The following is a 20,929-nucleotide window of genomic DNA, read 5'->3' on the forward strand; positions in this document are numbered from 1 at the left end:
TAAATTAGCTGTATGCAAGACAGTATTCAAGCTAGTTTTAACTTATGGATCTGAGAGCTGGGTCAGAAGTAAAATACCTGACCAAAGACTAGAGGCTGCAGATATGAGATTAAGATTCCTGAGAAAGATTAGGGACATGAATAGATGGCATCAATGGCAATATCATATTAAAATTGAGGATATTAGGAAAGAACTTGACATTGTCAGCATCCAGGAATATCTTAGCAGAGCTAATCTCAATTGGTATGGTCACTTAAACAGAATGGGTGAGGAAAGATTAGCAAAACAACCTGGCAGTGTTCTCTGCCAGGTTGGCAGGAAAAAAGACCCAGAGGAATACCAAGATATAGGTGATTGATACAGTAAAAAGTGCTTTGGAAGATAGAAATATAAGATCTGATAATGTTGGAGTCTTGACAGGTAACACACTGATTTGGGGGAAAATTGTAGATAGGAAGTTAATGATTTAATTTTTCATGTAGTACTATCATATCCTGTAAACCCATTGAGGGTATATATCAGGAATTTGATGATGATGATGATGACCACGTTTTGGTGTGATGTATTCAGGGCATGATCAGGAAGGACGACTTTACCGTAGTTATTAAATTTAATGTGCCATTTATGTTCCTTTTTTTTTTTGGATAGGAATTGTGCATCCTGTTTCTGCTATATAGGGCAAATTACAGGTAATACAATGAATACAGTATACTTCAGGGTTGGCCAGTGAAGGAAGTGGATCCTTGGATGAGTTGAGTAAGTTCTTTAATTTTGCAGGCAGTTTAAAGGTGGCTTTAAGGTTATATTTCTGTAGTATTCTGTTTATTTTATCTGATATCCCTTTAATGTATGGAATGGTTAGTTTTATTATTATTATTTATTATTATTATAATTATTATTCATGACACCTCCAAGGAGTCCAAAGACTGATTGCGGGAGGACACCGGCTGTACAACTCTCCATCTCCACCACTACACTGAACCTCTACTACCAATCATCTATGTCAAACCATCTACTGCCCACCACAACTAGCATTTTTTTATCTGTAAATTGCGTGTGTTTGGAAGAGCCTATTTGCCTGCATGTGGGATGAAAAACCAGAGTTTCCGGGAGAAAAAAACCCTGCTATCTCCATATGAGATCGGCCAACTCAACTTTAATTGAAAAACTCCATATAAAGATTCCTCCCATCACGACGAGAATCACACTTATGCCTTTTCTAACTGAAGGGTGCAATGTACCGTCGTTCTTCCAATTGTGCTACAGAGGTACTTATTTGGAGTTTAGTTTATTTTTGTTTTTAGGTGAAGCCTTGTGAAGAATTTTGTTGATAGTATTTTGGGTGTAGCCATTTTTTAGAAGCTATTGCTGATAACTTTTATTTCATCTAAGTGCTTGTTCATTGTAAATTTTATCACCTGGTGTGAGACCGTCATCCTGTTTATTATTGGTCTGAAATCGTTTGGAAAAAAAAGTTCCAATTGAAAAGCTGGTTTCAAAGTTATTTGACCCTTAATCAGCCTTGGTACTATGGATTGCAGGTTTCAATGTTTTGAAGGTGGAATTCATATTAAAAAAATTGATTCATAAAAGAGAGAGAGAGAAAATATGAATTTAGACACATAATGAATTATTATTATTATTATTATCTGAGACCTCCAGTGAGTCAAGGACTCCTAGAGGGAGACTGTAAATTATCCAACCCAGCTATCATACCTTCCCTTAAATTCATTTACACTAGATGCACTCACTATCCCTAAGGGAAAATTATTTCCCTCAATCACTGCTCTCTGGGAGAAAAACCTAGCTCTTATCCCTTTCTTGACTGTGAACAAACTTAGCTTCCATAGATGCCCCTGTGTACTCTCCCCACCTTCCATATAACGAAAAATTTCGTAATTTGAAATGCTATAACACCCATTCAAAAGTTTATAGACCTCTATCATATCACCCCTCTTTCATCTGTTAACCAGCGTCTGTAATCCACATACTTGCAATCTGTCCTCATAATCTAAATCCCATAATCTGGATATAATCTTTGTAACTCTTCTTTGCACCCTTTCCACAGCTTCTTTATCCCTTTCTGAACTTGGGAGACCAAATCTGCATACAGTAATCCAAGTGCGGTCTTATCAAAGCCTTATAAAGAGGCAAAATGACTTCCTTATCCTTACATGTCAGGGTTCGCTTCAACATAGCAATTATCCTCTGAGTTGAATTTGCAAATTTTGCTATGTGACCTTTGAACTTTAAATTCTTATTCACCAATACACCAAGATCCTTGCATTTTCAGTTTCTTGTAACATAACTCCGCTAATATTATATGCCACTGGAACTCTAATCATGCCAAAGTGCATAACTTTACACTTACCAACATTAAATTGGTAGCCATTTTCGCTTGCCCAGATTTCCAGTCTATTCAAATCATTTTGTAATTGCTGAATATCAGTAGCATCCCTGATTGCCCTGCCTATCTTTGCATCATTGGCAAACAATTTGCAAATTTGATGATAGACCCTTCTTGATGTCATTAATGTATAGATTGAACAATAATGGCCCAAGGACTGAACCCTGAGGTACACCACTGGTTACCTTAAATCTGGCAGATTCACACCCACTGTATACCACTTTTTGATATCTGTCTGTCAACCATTCCCTGATCCAAGTCAGTAGATTATATTCCAATCCCATATTCTCCAGTTTAGCAACAGCCTATCATGTGATATCCTATCAAAATACCTTAGAAAAATCCAACATTATCATAGAGGATACACCATTCCCTTTATCCAACTCGGCAGTAATATTGTTATAAAATATGAGCAAATTGCTAAAACATGACCTTCCTTTAGTAAACCCATGCTGTTCCCTGCAAAGTATAGAATGCTTGTCTACCCATTTCTGTATGCGAGTTCTTACCAACTTCTCTAAAATCTTCACTATCACACCAGAGCTACTAATTGGTCGGTAATTAGAAAAATCAATTTTTGCACCACCCTTGTGCAATGGAACTATCATACATTCCTTCCATTCCTATGGTATCATTCCTGAGCTGAGACTCAAGTTATACAAATGTGGGAAAGGCCTAGCCAATTCAGCTGAACATTCCTTTAGTAAACGGGCTGATATTCCATCTGTTCCTATTGACAAATTTTTATTCAGGTTATGCAAGAGCTCTTCACCCTCATTTTCATGAACCGCTAACTCTTCATCCAACATAGCAGTAGCACTGTGCACCATGTACATACACCTGGTTGATATATCTTAGCAAAGTGAGCACTCATTAACTGAACAATCTCCTTTGCTTCCGACACTTGTGTACCATCTGCATTCAATAAAGTTATTCTTCCACATTCACTCTTTCTTTTGCTTTAGTATAACGAAAATTCTTTTTGAATTGCCTTTAGCTTGCATGGCCAGTTTCTTTTCATACTCCATTTTAGCTTTTCTCACAACAATACTCGTTACTTTTCTGGCCTGATCTTTATATATTTGATAACTCCTCTCACTCTTATTCTCACGATATCCTTTCCGCATCATCTTCTTCTTGTGGATCTCTTGCTTAATAAGGCTGCACATCCATTTCACTCCCAACCTATTTATTCTTCGAACACTAGGGATATACATTGAGATACTGCCTCATTCAAGCACATTTTAAAAGATTCCCATGCATTGCTGACATTTTTTCAATTCAGTAACTGATACCATGGGACCAAGGATAGTATTCTTCTAAGTTGATCATAATTTCCAGCTTTGTAGTTCAACATGTAACCTGTTTTAATCGAAACATCAATACAATTAGATTAGAATTATGATTAAACAACCATGTTTATGATCTGAAACCAGTATTCGGTATGTTGAAATAGAAACCAAGACATGCAATTATTCAGTGTGAAAGCTGCGATAACAAAAATGAAGTGCCTCTTTCTCTGTTTCTATATTATGAGTTTGCATCTGAAATAGGACACCTTATAAACTAACAGTATAAATGTACCTTTTAGTCTACTAGACAGAATCACATCTAAGATACTTAGGTCACTGAAAACATACCTTAAATATCCGAAATACACCTTATCGGCATGTACAGAACATATCTTTACATGAAGTTATTTACACTAGACAGACCAGTTTACAAAAAAGTGACATATATGAGACATTAAAAAAATAACAACACCTAATTGTGGCATATTCCACAAAATTAATGCATGAAGTTAAGCAGACTGAATCAAAAATGTAATATTTAATTCTGTATGGGCCACATTTGAAAATTCAAGGAGTAGCAGTGAGAATAAGCATTCCAACAAAAGCAGTACAAGCCAAAGCATGATTCTCACATTATTGGTACTCAACTTGGATGATTTTCACCAGATCACCAATGAAGATAGAAACTGAAATCAATATGTAACATACATCCTCTGTCATTCTTCGTTTGTGGTATCATTCTTCACCACAAGCGACTAAAATGGAAATGGGCTGGACATCTATCCAGAAGAGAAGATTTATGATGGACCACCATACTAACAAATTGGATTCCAAAAGAAGGCAAACGAGGCTGAGGACGTCCTAAAAGAAAGTGGAGTAATAAATTATCAAATTTGTTGGGAAGAATTGGTCAAGAACAGAGAAAGGTGGAAGGAACTGGAGGAGACTTTCATTTAGCAATGGAGAGGAAATGGCTGAAAAGAAGAAGAAAACGATCTTGTTTTAGCAATTTACTTACATTTTATGATAAGGTAACAAATGTGTTAGATAAGGGAGAATCATATACAGTGCTATTTTTGGGCTATGCAAAAGTGTTTGATAGATTATCACATGATAATCTATCAAACTATCTATCAGAGGATGGGAATAGATAGTATTTTGGTTGGATGGATCAAAGATTGGCTCTATAAATGATTCCAATAAGTTATGTGTGATGGAGCAGTGTCTCAAAAAAGGAGAGTAACCAGTGGGGTGTTACAGGATTCTGTTATTGGGTCCCTGCTGTTTAACTTGTTTGTAAATGATATATCATGTGGACTGACTGGGGGATCTTTAGTTGTTTGTGGATGATGCAAAGTCGAGAAGAATTATAAGTAGCACTGCTGATGTTAATTACCTTCAGGAAGATTTGATTAGATTTTTTACTTGGACAAATTAGTGGAGTTGTAGTTTTAATATCAATATGTGCAAGGTATTGCATTTTGGAGTAGAGATATATACGGCTGTGTACTATATCGATGGTTCCATGCTGCAGGAAGTGAATGAGATTACAAATTCTTTATAAAGCACTGGTAATACCACACTTGGAATATTGTGCTCAAATTCGATCACCTGGTTTTCATTGTGATGCGGAGACATTGGAGAGGGTCCAGAGGCAAGTGACAAAGACAGTATCAGGACTTTGGATTGCTGGCTGTGGAGAGAGGTTGAAATCTTTTCCTTTAGCGTTACACAGTGATCAGCATTCGTTTTACACAAATTATGGACTCTACTGAGTCCATAATTTGTGTAAAACTATTAAAGAACTTACTGAACTCATCCAAGGATCCACTCCCTCTACTGGCATGCCCTGGAGTATACCGCATTTATTGCACCTATAATTTGCCCTGTATAGGGGAAACAGGATGCACAATTCCTATCAGAAAAAAGGAACATAAACGACACATTAAATATAATAACTATAAACAAGCTGATCTTTCTGATCATGCCCTGAACACTTTACATAGAATTGACTGGAAAAGCACCTGTTATTTACATCACACCAAAACATAAATTTAAGGAGGCCTGTGAGATTCTTATCAGTCACCCTAATCTTAACAATAATGATGGTCTAAAAATCCCAAGCATATGGAAGGCACATATTCTACCCACTTAACCTTTCTCCCTAAGAGTTAACTTTAAAACCATAGGTAATCCAGGATTGCAAATCTAATATAACAATTGTAATGTTAAATTAGGACATCATTTTCACTGTAAGAAAACTATCTATATGACCAGCCAACCTCTCGTATATGGGCCTAACATAAAAAAATAAAATTAAAAAAAAAAATTTATTAGTAATCACACCTTTAATGATCAAGTCTCCATACATTGATATACGACTATCCTGTGACTCTTTCTTCATAATATTAACTTCCTTCTCCTTATTATCAGCCAGTTTCTCCTTTAGATGCTTAATGTCATCTTCCAGATGTTTCATTTTGCTTTTCATTTTCACTAACTCCTGGTGAAGCTCTTCTACTACAGTCCTGATGTTTGTTCCCATTTCTAATCGGTCTAATCTATCCAGACACTTTTCACATATGTTAGCGTATGTGAAAAGTGTCTGGATTCCTTCTCGTTTACTGAAACACTCCACAAATCTTTCACTTTTTTTTTTTTTGCATACATTTTTCACAATGCATCCACAGTAAAAAATCCAAAGCAGAGCCAAACTTTTATAGAGAAACCTTCTGTGCCACTGTCATAAGTTTCTTTATGGACACCATCTTTAGAAGCTGAAGCAGTACAACAAACAAGTGGCCAAACACAATATAAACAACAAAAAATTTTTACAACAACAACACCACTGAATGATCCTTATCCAAAATGAAAAAAAAAAAAACTCATCTTCAGTTGAAAAATCCCTTATAAAATAAATGGAAAAAAAAAAAAGAATTGGAAGACAGAAAACAAGGCTATGAGACTGGAACAGTCACTTAGCCTAAAATCCTTCATAGGAAGAAGAAGAAGAAGAATACTGCACATATTTTTTTGTCTATAAATTGTATGTATTCTGCAGGCCAATTTGCATGTATTTGAGTTTCCAGGAGGAAAATCCTGCCTCTTCTTCTTACGTAGAGGTTAGACTTCTGTTTAAGATGAAATAGAACTCATCTTCAGTTGAAACAGCCCATATAAAGATTCCTCTCATCACAAAAAAAAAATCAAACTCAGGTCCTTTCAGTTGAAGAGCATACCATTGTTTTTCCATTTGAGCTATATTGGAGATTTTTTGATTTTAACTTTTCAAGAAGCTATCTTACTGTACTGCCCTAACACTAATTTGGATAATAGATCAAAATATTGGTTGGTGTTTCTTTAAAGAGTTTCCATTATACAGTCTTTATCATATCTTTTGCTTTCCACTAAAAACTAGAATAAATATCACTGTAAAGAAAACATTCCCACATTATTCAAAATAAAGAAATCATACCTAAACAGTAGTTTGTGAGAGTCTAGTCAAATGATGACATGCTCTCATTTTTAAGGACTACAGGGAGATGTTCAGTTGTTTGCAGATTATGTGAAGCTTAGTTCCTCTCCCATTCTGTTTAAGTGATCATACCAGAGATTAGCTCTGCTAACACATTCCTGGGAGATGTTCAGTTGTTTGCAGATTATGTGAAGCTTAGTTCCTCTCCCATTCTGTTTAAGTGACCATACCAGCTGAGATTAGCTCTGCTAACACATTCCTGGATGCTAACAATGTCAAATTCTTTCCTAATATCCTCGCTTTTAATATGATATTGCCATTGATGCCATCTGTTCATGTTCCTAATCTTTTTCAGGATGCTCATACCTGTGGTTTTTAGTTTTGGTCGAGTGTTTTATTTCTAACCGAGCTCTCAGATCCTTAAGATAAAATTGGTTTGAACACTTTCTTGTATACAGCTAATTTACTGTTTTGACTAATTACTAATTTATTCCATATAAATTTATTCATATGATATAATCAACAAAGCCAGATGATAATCAACTGGCTTTGTTGATTATTATTATTATTACCCAAGACCTCATGGAGTCAAAGACTCATCTGGGAGGTCCTTTTATCACACACACAGCTCATCATACCATGCTTTGAACACATTCAGACTCCCTGCAGACACCACACTCTCAGGCAAGGCATTCCAATCATTTACAACTCTGCATGAAAAAAAAAACCCTGCCTCTCACTTCCTTACTCATACCTTCTTTATACAGTTTCCAGGGATGACCTCTGGTTCTCCCTCGATCTCCCACTATTTTCTGTAAAACTTCTCCAGCATTGATCCTATAACAACCCCTTACCAACTTGTAGGTCTCTATCATATCTTCACTCTTACTCCTGTCCACCAGACTCTGCAAATTACGTCTTCTCAATCTTTCCTCATACTTGACATTCCAGAGGTCAGAAACTACCTTAGTCAGTCGCCTTTGGACCCTTTCAACATCTCTTCATCCTTCTGAAAAGCAGGTGACCAAATCTGGGCACAATAGTCCATGTGTGACCTAATCAAAGCCTTATACAACAGAACAAGAATCTCCCTACTCCTACACGTCAGTGTCTTCTGCATCATTCCCAGAAGTCTTTGTGTTGTCTTCACAATTTTGGCTATGTGTCCCCCTAAATTTCAGATCCTTATCCACTATAACCCCCAGATCTCTTATTTCTTCCACCTCCAACAATGTATCCTCACCAAGCATAAATTCTGCATCTCATCTTTGTTTTCCAAATTTTAAAACCTTACATTTTGCAACATTGAACTCACATCCCCATTTCTGTGCCCAATCACTCAATTTATTCAAGTCTTCCTGCAAGATCACAATGTTGGATCCTACTTTCTACTCCGATGTATATTCTAGTTATTGATTGACTCCACATTCGAACAAAGAGAATATTTATTTTTAACTGCACCACTCTACGTTCAAATTTGCACAAGCAACATTGAGGAATTACCCATCAACCAATCTATATTATTACAAACTTAATTTTAGGCCAAGGTTCTCTTATTATATAAGGTTCCCGCTAAGATTCGAAATATTTAATGAGCGGTGCAGTGAAAGAAATCATGCAAAACAAGATTCAATTCAAATAAAAATATCTAATGCAGTGTCACATAAATTTACATCAAAGCAAAGATTTTTAGTAGGGAAAATACAGTTAAATAATAATTTAGTTTTCATTGAGATACTAGCAATCTACTCAGCTGAGTATAATAATTATGATTAGAACTTATGCATACAGATTCTATTCTTATTATCAAGGATTCCTATCACAACTTCACTCTGATTAAAGTTATTATTCAATATAGTTTAAATATCAACTCAGTTTAACTATTCAGAACAGTTATAAAATATAAACCATCAGACATTCATTTGAAGATTTCAAAGTTCTGTCAACCTAGCAAAATAGTTTACAGAAATTTCAGTTTCCAATATTACATTAAGTTTTCTTACAACAGACTTCTCTATATCACACTTTCAGTCTTGAAAAATTAATCCAAATGGTACATTATTTGGCATGTCAAGAGGGAAATGTCTCCCTACATCATACATTCGACCTTGAATAGTTAAATACAGTAATAAGGATTAGATTCTGTTCGCCGGAAATAAGATCGCTACTTCACACTAGGCATAGAAAAGATAATCTTACTGGCATAAGCAGTATAGCTTCTTCACATTGAGAATCCTATGAACACACTTAAATTCTTGTTGACTATCACTTTGAGACTACATGAACTTAAAGGAATCTTCTGTTTGTAACTAATTAATAGACTCGGGAGAATATATCCTTTTGCACTGGTTCAACTTAACTTCCAATTTCTTTCTTTTCCTATTCTTATTATCGCTTGTCCTGCATTATTCCACTGCAAGGCGATAGGAAATTATAATAGAATTAGAACTTCAAAAAAAAGGTAAGTCAAAGTGCCAAGTGATTCCCAGTCCTTCCTATTCCGTTCACGCCATGTCAATCGGCCTTCCTTGCCTGTTTCCTACTGTGTGTCCTTTTTCATGTACTGCTTATGAAATCCTACTCTCCTTTCCCGCAAAAAAATCTGGTTCTCACCGGTTTAGTTCATATCTAACTGGCTTCGTGCATCCTGTACAGTAACACCTGCTAAGGCACACGCTAACTAAAAATAACATAATTTCTCATAACATACATTAAAATTCCACATATTACAGTTTTTAACATTATATTAAAGGAACTATATACAAAAGCCTGAAACTTATGTATATAAGTTTCAGGCTTATATATATAAGACAAATGATATTGTAATACACAACTTTTCATAACTGTAATTTATCCCAAAATTATATATATATATATAAATATTGATTAACATAACTTGAAAGAAATTACATAAATAGCATATTATAAGCATGAGACTATTAGTTAAAAAAACAAAAAAAAATTGCTCAGGGAATGGTAGATTATGTTGGACTCTGAATGAAGTATTAATAATTTCCAATTCTGTTCATTCAAAACCCAACAACAACATCCTCCCTACTCTTCATGGTTCGTCCCAACTTTGCATCATCTGCAAACAACTGAATATCTCCATCCAAATCTTCACCTATATGATTATCATACAAGTTAAACAGTAATGGCCCTAAAACAGATCCCTGAGACACTCCGCTAGTGACTTTCCTTTTCCTTGACATCGCTCCCCCGTACACAACTTGTTGATACCTATCAGACAGCCAATCTAATATCCAATCCCATCTGCTCCAGTTTGACTATCAATTTATCATGAGGTACTTTATCAAAAGCCTTTGCAAAATCCAAGTATATCACTGCGTATCCTTCTCCTCTGTCCAAGAAAGCAGTACTTTATTGTAATAAGTAAGTAGATTACTAAAACATGACCTCCCTTTAGCAAATCCATGCTGTTCATCAAAGATGATATCATTGTTGTCAACCCAACTCTGGATCCTAGTTCTCACAAGCTTCTCCAACAAATTAACCACAACACCTGACACACAGATAAGCCTATAGTTTAATGCTTGAATTCGATCACCTCCTTTATGAAGTGGTACAATCTTGCCCTACTTCCACTCCTTAGGGACTTGACTGAGTGCAAGACTCATATTAAAAAAATATGTCAAGACAGGTGTCAACTCTCTGGCACATTCCTTCAGAATACGTGGTGATATATTATCAAGTCCCACAGCCTTATTAACATCTAGTTTACTCAACTCCCCATACACCTCTTGCTCACTTGCAGTCAGTCTCTCCTCCCCATCATCTACTGCTCTCAATCTCTCCATTGAAGTCACAATCACAAGATTGAAAGACCTGTATGAACTGCTCATTGTTGTCTATTTCTATATTAAATTTACCATCTTCACTAAAAATTGTGTCAAAGTAGCTGAAATGTTTTACTTGTTCTATAGGTTCTCCATTCACAATGCAGTTGATATTTTCAATGTTTCTGCCTATTATTCATTGTCTATATCTTGTTATTGCTGACTTTCATACCAAATCTATTACAACAGTTACTAAGTTTAGTCAGGGAATCTTGTAGACTTGTACTGGATTTATTTAGAAGTATAACATCATCTGCTTAGAGTAAAGAGCTAAGATTAACATCTCCAATTTTGCTATCAGGTTTAATACCATTTTCCTTCATAATGTGATCGATATGGATAATGAATAACAGATAGGATAAGTACATCCTTGTCTGACACCAGATTTAACATAACACCATTTTCCTGTACTTCCTTCAATTCTAACTGATAGCTTACAACTCAAATAAAGGCTAGGTATTGCTTGATACAATCCTCCATTAACACCATACACCTATACTGTTTTGAGAAGCTTTTCTCTTGGCACTTTGTCATATGCCTTTTCCATATCTACAAAACTTAAATACAGATCTTTGTTATATTCCCATGATTTCTCAACTATTTGCCATAAAGTGAAAATCTGATCCTGACAGCTTCTATTTGGCCTGAATCCAGCTTATTTTTTAGCAAACTTCCCTTCAACAATTCTTCTGACCTTTTTTCAAGTATTCTTGCATATATCTTATCAGGAACACTCAGTAGGGAAATAATTCTATAATTCTGAACATTTGGTTTTATTTCCCCTTTTATATATGGGTACTATGAGAGCTCTACTCCAATCATCTGGAATTAGTCCCTCTGTCCAGGCCTTCTGAACTATGTAGTGCAGCGATTGCAAGACTTTTATACCTCCATACTGATCAAATATCTAAACCTGCTGCCTTTCCACATTCCATGCTTTTGATGACTTTTTCTCCTTCAAGTATAGATATGTATTTCTGATTGCATGGCTGTTGAGTGTTTTTTTACTATTGTGATGTCACTGATTGTTTTGTTTAGCAATTTTTCGCAGTATCACTTCCAACTCCGTATATCAAGGATATCTTTTTCTCCTGTTTTCATGTCACCTTTATTATTATTATTATTTATTATTATTATTATTATTAAACAAGACCTCATGGAGTCAAAGACTCATCTAGGAGGTCCTTTTATCTCACACACATCTCATCATACTGGGTCTTAAACACATTCAAACTCCTTGCAGACACCACACTCTCAGGCAAGGCATTCCAATCATTCACAACTCTGCACGAAAAAAACCTGCCTCTCACTCCCCTACTCACACCCTCTTTATACAGTTTCCAGGTATGACCTCTGGTTCTCCCCTGATCTCCCACTATTCTCTGTAGAACTTCTCCACCATTGATCCTATAACAACCCCTTACCAACTTGTAGGTCTCTATCATATCTCCCCTCTTCCTTCTCTCCACTAGACTCTGCAAATTACATCTTTTCAATCTTTCCTCATACTCGACATTCCAGAGGTCAGAAACTACCTTAGTCAGTCGCCTTTGGACCCTTTCCAACATCTCTTCATCCTTCTGAAAACCAGGTGACCAAATCTGGGCACAATAGTCCATGTGTGGCCTAATCAAAGCCTTATACAATGAAACAAGAATCTCCCTACTTCTACACGTCAGTGTCCTCCTCATCATTCCCAGAAGTCTTTGTGTTGTCTTCACAATTTTGGCGATGTGTCCCCTAAATTTTAGATCCTTATCCACTATCACTCCCAGATCTCTTATTTCCTCTACTTCCAACAATATATTCTCACCAAGCATAAATTCTGCATCCCATCTTTGTTTTCCAAATTTTAAAACCGTACATTTTTCAACATTGAATTCATATCCCCATTTGCTTGCCCAATCACTCAATTTATTCAAGTCTTCTTGCAAGGCCACAACATCTTCACTACTCTTTATGGTTCGTCCCAACTTTGCATCATCTGCAAACAACTGAATATCTCCATCCAAATCTTCGCCAATATCATTAATATACAAGTTAAATAGTAATGGCCCTAAAACAGATCCCTGAGGCACTCCACTAGTGACTTTCCTTTTCCTGGATATTGCACCCCCATACACAACTTGTTGATACCTATCAGATAGCCAGTCTCCAATCCAATGCACTAATCTAATATCCAACCCCATCTGCTCTAGTTTGACTGTTAACTTATCATGAGGTACTCTATCAAAAGCTTTTGCAAAATCCAAGTATATTACTGTGTATCCTTCTCCTCTGTCCAAGGAAGCAGTCACTTTATTGTAATAAGTAAGTAGATTACTAAAACACGACCTCCCTTTAGAAAATCCATGCTGTCCATCAAAGATTATACCATTGTTGTCAACCCAACTCTGGATACTAGTTCTCACAAGCTTCTCCAACAACTTAACCACAACACCTGACACACAGATAGGCCTATAGTTTGATGCTTGAGTTCGATCACCTCCTTTATGAAGTGGCACAATCTTGCCCTCCTTCCACTCTTTAGGGACTTGACCAAGTGCAAGACTCGTATTAAAAAAATATGTCAAGGCAGGTGTCAACTCTCTGGCACATTCCTTCAGAATATGCGGTGATATATTATCAAGTCCCACAGCCTTATTTACATCTAGTTTACTCAACTCCCCAAACACCTCTTGCTCACTTACAGTCAGTCTCTCCTTCCCATCATCAACTGCTCTTAATCTCTCCATGAAGTCATATTCACAAGATTGAAAGATCTTTATGAACTGCTCATTAAGTATCTCCACCACACATTCTGCAACAGCTGTCTTTATACCATTTCCTCCAATCAATGTCATCCTTCCATAATCATTCTTTCTTTTGCTGGCTACATATCGAAAGAATTCCCTAGGATTCTTTTTAGCTTCATTAGGTAACTGCTGTTCATACCTCTCTTTAGCTACTCTCACCAACCAAGTCACTCTCCTTGCCTGGTCTTTGTAGAACTCATGAAATTGGTTACTTCCACTTCTCTTATGCTGCCTCCACAATGCCCTTTTTCTCTGTATTGCATGCTTAATCTCTTTATTCATCCATCTCACACCTACCTTATTTAACCTTCTCACCCATGGTATACATTTAGACATTGCATCCACTAAATATTTTTTGAAAATCCCCCAAGCTGCATTGATCTCTTTTCCAGCTAACTCCTCATTCCATGCTACACCTGCAAGCTGTCTCCTGAGCTCTTCATAATCACCCCCCTTGTAGTTCCACATATACCCTTTTTTCACAGGGGTCCTTGCACTGCTGGCAACCACCCAAGTAATCACCTCATGGTCACTTTCACCAATTGGTGGATGATTTGATACCTCATTGATAATTACATCCTCCGATGAGATGACCAAATCCAAGACCCTTAATCCTCTTGTGCCCTCTGTTACATACTGTCTGAGGTAGTTATCCCTCAAAAACTCAAGAAACTCATTTTCTTTACTTCCAGTTGCTATCTCTTCATTCCAGTCTATATTGCCATAATTAAAATCACCCATAATGATCACCCTTTTCTTATTTGCTTGGCTTATTTGACTATACATTTCACTATCACCACCATCCACATTACCAGGTCTATAACAACATCCCACCAAGTATTTGATTCTATTCACCTCTATCTCACACCATACTGCCTCAAAACCACTGGCCCCATTTCCCTCTTGCATCTCTACCTTGTATGGACATAATTCTTTCTCTATCATCAATAGCACTCCCCCTCCCTTTTTACCCCTTCTATCCTCACGAAACACATCATACCTTTCCATCTCTATTCCTGTCAGGATATCATCCTCATCTAACCATGTCTCACTTATTCCGACAATCTCTGGGTGCACAGACGCAATTAGTGCAACCATTTCATCCGCCTTGTTTCTTATATTTCTAGCATTGGTATACAAACACAACAACTCATTTCTGGATCTACAGCTAGTTCCACTGATACCACTCACTCGATGTGATCTCTCCATGCTGGACTGGGGCCATTTCCCTTTCTGCTTCTTCATTTTAGAACCCTTTGCAATTCCATCTGTTTCCTTTTGATCCCTGATCATCCCATTACTTTCCTGCCTACACATGCTCTCACCTCCTCTTGGAGCATCCACCTTTCTCACGCTGTGTATCCCTGTCCACCCTGAGCTTCGCCGTTTCCCTGCTCCTCTTGCACACCCATTCTCTCATTTTCTATACTCATACCACTCACTTCCACATTCATTTCCACTCCTTCAATCTCTCCTGTCTTACTCTCCTGCCCTTCCACATCACTCCCCTCTCGATCTTATTCAATCTCTCTATTCACTTCTCTATCTTCCAGCAGCAGTCTCTCCAAGCGACTCACACCATAACCGCTCAAATACAGTCCATCGCTCCCATACAGCTCACTTCGTCCCTCAAACTCATTCCACACATTAACAAACTGTACTCCCATCTCCTCACACATTTCAGCCAGAATATCATTCATAATCCTTGCTCTCCGCCTCATTTCACCACAATCATACCTAGGCAACACACTGACCACCCTTCCTGTCACACTATTCTCCTTTATCTTTCCAAGCAGTCTCCTGACATTCATTTTGACATGCTCTTTGTTCTCTCTCAAATCATTCGTACCAATTAATATAATTAACTCTTTTGCTCGTTCCCGCCTCATATTCAATGGCTCAATCACTCTACTCATTTTACCGCCTGGAAAACATACCTTGTGCATTTTATCCTCTAGCACACCTTTAATAATGGAGTTGCCATACAACGCCACTCGCTCATCTTTTGTTATCTCTTTCATGCCATCATGATTTATTTTAATAGTTTTGACCTGAATTCTCTTAATTTCATTCCGCATCCATTTCATTTCTTTCTTCATCCAATCCAATTCACCTTCTGAACCTCGAGACACGTTCACTCTATCATTAAATCTTTCTAACTTTCTAACTCTCGACCCCCTCTTCTCACTTTCCTTCTCATTCATCCTTCTTTGTTTCCGTACTTTCGGTCCAACATACGTCCAACTTTCACTATCATTCTTCTCACTTTCACTCTCACATATCTTTCTTTGTTTCCGTACTTTCGGACTAACATGCGTCCAACTTTCGTTATCATTCTTCTCACTTTTACTGTCATTCATCTTTCTTTGGTTCAGTACTTTCGTTCCAACATGCGTCCAACTTTCGCCATCAGTCATTCTTTTTTCGCTATCATTCATTCTTTCGATTTTTTTTACTTGCGATTTCTGCACCACGCCATTTCTACTTTCATTCGTTCTCTCAATTTCGTTTCTTTCCGCCTCACTTTCGTCCCTTTTAACATCCGTTACGGTTGTCAAATCGCTCTTTTTCTTTTTTCCTAATTTTTTAACATTTTTTCGCCTGTCTTTCTTCCCATCCTCTTTCAAACGTGCACTCGCGACACCATCGGTACTAGCACTTTCTGTCATCAACTTCATATTTGCATTCATCAATTCCTCGTTCAGGTCACATTTCGCACACACCCTTCTTCCATCCGCACTACACATCCACAAATCATTTATGTAGTCGAAGGAATACATATAACAGACCTCACACTTAACGAACCGACTGAAATCCAAATTAAAATCATGGAATGACAATGCCACTGCCATTTTTTTTTTTTTTCTCTGCAGGTTACTAGGTCTAATATTAACGTTTTCGTATTTAGTTTAAGCAAGAAAAAAAAACCCCACACTAATAATATCGGTAGCGTACAACGTTTACAGCTGCTCTTACTTAAACAATTACGCATATATACTTAATTATCCTAGTAAAACTTATCTGAATCAGGAGCTCTTCAAAACACGTTCGTAGCGCTTGACCCACTAGCGCCCCCTCATCTCTAATTCCTTTTATAGAACTCTTTCCTCCATTTTTCAGCTTTTTCAACATCCTCAACAATATTTTGTCACCTTCTTGGTATTTATTTTCTATGTTCCTACCAAAGTCTTCCCATGACTTTTGTTTAGCTAGTTTTACACGGTGTTTAGCTTTCTTACATTTGTCTCTGTATTCTCTACGAGCACAAGCTGATTTATTTCACAGGAACTTTCAATATTCTTTCTTTTCCTTCAGTGTCTTTTTAACTTCCAGTGTCCATCATAAAGTTTGGTTTTTCTATCCTTGCAGACCTCACCACATGCCTCGCTGACTGAATCAATCTGTTTTCTTCAGGGCTTGCCACTGAATCTCCAAGGTTTGGTTACTGTTCTCAAACTCTTTCATTTTTTCTTGAATAATGTTTGTATATTTTAGTCTACAGTTCACATCTGAAAGCTGCTCAACTTTTATTTGCTTTAAAACTTTCTTATATGTTCCTCTTTTCAGTATTCTGCTCAAGACTAAATGGTGATCACTTCCAATTTCAAATCCTCTGTACACTCTAGTGTCCTGCACCAGTGATAAAACGTCACTATGAACAATAACATAGTCAGTGAGACTTTTCTTATTTCTTGCTTCTTCTCTCCATGTGAATTTGTGCACATTTTTATGTTGGAACCATGGTGTTAGTAATAACCAGTTCATGTCTTAAGCAGAAGTCCAACAGGTATTTGCTATTATTATTAGCTTTTCTCTTTTCTCCGAATTTTCCCAAAATCTTTTTGTATGTCTGACAGTCATTTCATACCCTGCTATTTAGATCTCCAACAAGGATCGACTTTTTCTTTTTCATTGTGTTAGTTGCTTTCTCTAAAGCCTCAGAAATTTCCTCCACTTTTACCTTAGTAGAACTATCTGTGGGACCATAGGCCCAAATAAGTCTCATTGTTCAATTCCACATTCTGTTATTTGACCACATCACTCTACAATCTTTTCCCTGATTGTCTTTGCCTGAATATAATATTTTGTATTTATTGCTCAGAAAAATTTCTCCAGATTTTGTCTTTTTTGTTTCAGTCACCCTTATTATGTCGATCTGATACGTATCCAATTCCTCAGTTAGTTCTATTTCTTTGCCATTCAGGCTTCTTATGTTGATAGTACCAATCTTGAACTCTGGTGATGTTGAGTTGGTGTGTATTTCAGGAATTGTTCCAGTCGCTGACTTTTTTGCTAATTTGCCCTGGTTCTCTGGAGAAAACAACAGGGCCTTGTTTAACTGGGCGATGCCACAGCCAGCATGAAATCCTTAATTTACAGGTTATTCTACATATTCCCCAGGAAGTGTTACTGCATCGTTTGCAATCTTCTGAGAAGAAAGTATTTCCCTTGTTGCACAAACCAGTCAGTTTTATTCCAGGTGTTTATCAGAACATTTTTGTCCCCTCCCCTTGCATAAAGTTTTAAATTTTGGGATCCACAAATGCGATGCTTCATAATCACTTGGCAGAGTTATACTGAAAAAAGTGGCGAAAGCATACGATTGTGGTGATTATGGATAGAGATTTGAAGTTCCGAGGATACATTGCAGAGATTGTGAAGACATCTCATAGTATTGTGGCAATGTAGAGGAGAACATTGACCATGAGAAATAAAAAGTGTACTGTTCCCATTATGTAAAGCTTTGATCAGACCACCTATGGATTTCTATGCTCAGATCTGGTCATATAGCTTTCTAGGGGATGAAGTAACCTTGCAGTGGGTCTGTCCAGATACAGATAACTATAATGATATTAGGACTGTACAACATTGATTATGAGGATAAAATGAGGGCATGCAGACTGCAAAGTTTTGTGGATAGAAGACAAGAAAGGATCAAGGACAAGGAGCATCCCTGGAAGTTGCAAAAAGGAGTGGTGAGTAAAAGAGTAAGAAGATTCATCACTCTCTCATGCATTGCCTGAGAGGGTGATGAACGTGCAGACTGTGGATGATTTTAAGGAGTGGTAGACTTAAAGTCAGCACTACTCAACACAAAATAGACTTTGTGCTGAGTAGTGCTGTCCTTGCGCAATGATTCTTGGGACTCCATGGAGGTCAGAAAAATAATAATAATAAAAATTTATAATCTACATGTAGACATACCCACTGTAATGCAATTAAAAGAATGACAGTATGTTGCACCCTTCAATTGGAAAAGATCAATTCTCATTGTGACAGGAGGAATCTTTATATGGAAATATTTCATTTGAAGGTGAGTTAGCCAATCTCGTACAGAGGTAGTAGGGTTTTTTCTCCCAGAAACTCGGATTTTTCATGCTGCATACAGACAAATTCAGAATACATGCAATTTACAGACAAAAATACTAGTGGTGATGGTGGTGGGCAGTAGACGATGTTGTAGATAATGTTAGTAGTGGTGGTTTGGTGGATTAAGTAGTGGAGATGGAGAGTTGTTGAGCACATGCCTTCCCTTGATGAGTGGTTGGATGCCTTGGAGGTGTCACGAAATAATAATAATAATATAGACCAGGAAGAGATTATGGAATGTTCTGCATTAAGTAATAATTATGAAATCACAATGAGCAAGCTTCAATGTTATTTGAGTTTCAAACAGTAAAATTATCTTAACTTAAGGGGATAATAAATCTCTCATTATTTTAAAGCTGGATACGAAACTCGGAGATCGAAGTCTAAGAGTTTCATGCCGAAGAACTATCGGCGAGTCCAAGCGTAAGAAACCAGTCTGGGTAGTGACCTCTCCTCATAATGTAAAACAGTTATATATCTCCTAAGAGCTGCGTTTTACATTATGAGAAAATATTAAGGATAGTGATGGATCTTGCTCCACCTTTGCTCTGAATTGCCCTAGTGTTGTACTACCCAGGTGTTGACTTACGCTTGGACTCGCCGATAGTTCTTCAGCATGAAACTCTTAGATTTCGATCTCCGGCTTTAAAATTATGAGGGATTTATTATCCCCTTAACTTAATTTATGCTGCTGGAAAAAATAGCCTCTTGGTGCTTTATCGTCGTAATAATATATGGGTACACCATTCTGGCAATTCGTATAGTAGGGATATGCAAGTTCGTTTCACTTAAACCTTGGTATTATCCAGGTCTACCTACTCACTGATGAGACCTCAATAAAGGTCGAAACCGGTCTGGGTTAAGCTTGGGCTCTGAGAGGCTCTGCTTGGGGATGGGTTTTGCTTGTCTCTAAGTGGGGCCACCACTGAGATTATGGTTCTGTTTGGTTGATGGTGGGGTGAACCTGCCACTGGGTAGAGCCACTACTGAGAAGTTCTTCTCGGTGATGGGGTGAGCCTGTCACTGAGTGGAACAATGCTGAGTTGGGCGATCTTTTGGGATCATCTTATTTTTAGAGCCTGCTTCACCTATACAAAGGTTGAAACCGGTCTGGGTAGTGACCTCTCCTCATAATGTAAAACAGTAATACATCTCCTAGGAGCTGTGTTTTACATTATGAGAAAATATTAAGGATAGTGATGGAACTTGCTCCACCTTTGCTCCGAGTTGCCCTAGTGTTGTACTACCCAGGTGTTGACTTACGCTTGGACTTGCTGATAGTTCTTCGGCATGAAACTCTTAGATTTCGATCTCTGAGTTTCGTATCCGGCTTTAAAATAATGAGGGATTTATTATCCCCTTAACTTAATTTACGCCGCCGGAAAAAAATAGCCTCTTGGCTCTTTATCATAGTAAAATTATCTTTTTGCATACAAACAGATGTTTGTTGACAATGTGATGCAAATTGTATAATTAGCTTATTTTTAAAAATGTAACAGAATATTTTAATATTAATATTCTCTTTGTAGGAAAATCATACATCTGGGATACAAGATAACTGGGAACAAGTAACTGTTCCAGTTGAACAGTCATCAGGATATGTCAGAACAGGTGCTTATAATCTCACAGGACTACAGCCAGCCACATCTTATAAAGTAGTAATTCAAGCAAAGAATGGTTTTGGAATTAACATGCCAAGTTCAGAATATATTTTTTCAACTAAAGGAAAAGGT

At 37.1% G+C, this 20,929-nt stretch overlaps 1 protein-coding gene across 1 annotated transcript in view; it reads left to right on the forward strand.

Moving 5' to 3' along the window:
• LOC150102776 (protein sax-3-like) overlaps positions 1-20,929 on the forward strand; it is a 137,382-nt gene that overhangs the window by 59,597 nt on the left and 56,856 nt on the right. The window contains exon 4 of the mRNA XM_090398739.1: positions 20,726-20,927. Coding sequence (XP_090254865.1) covers positions 20,726-20,927 — 202 coding nt within the window. The remainder of the gene's footprint in view (positions 1-20,725; positions 20,928-20,929) is intronic.

The sequence above is a fragment of the Typopeltis vanoorti genome, chromosome 10, assembly GCF_054136105.1.
Source record: "Typopeltis vanoorti isolate ZY-2024b chromosome 10, IOZ_Tvanoo_1.0, whole genome shotgun sequence".
NCBI lineage: Eukaryota > Metazoa > Arthropoda > Arachnida > Uropygi > Thelyphonidae > Typopeltis > Typopeltis vanoorti.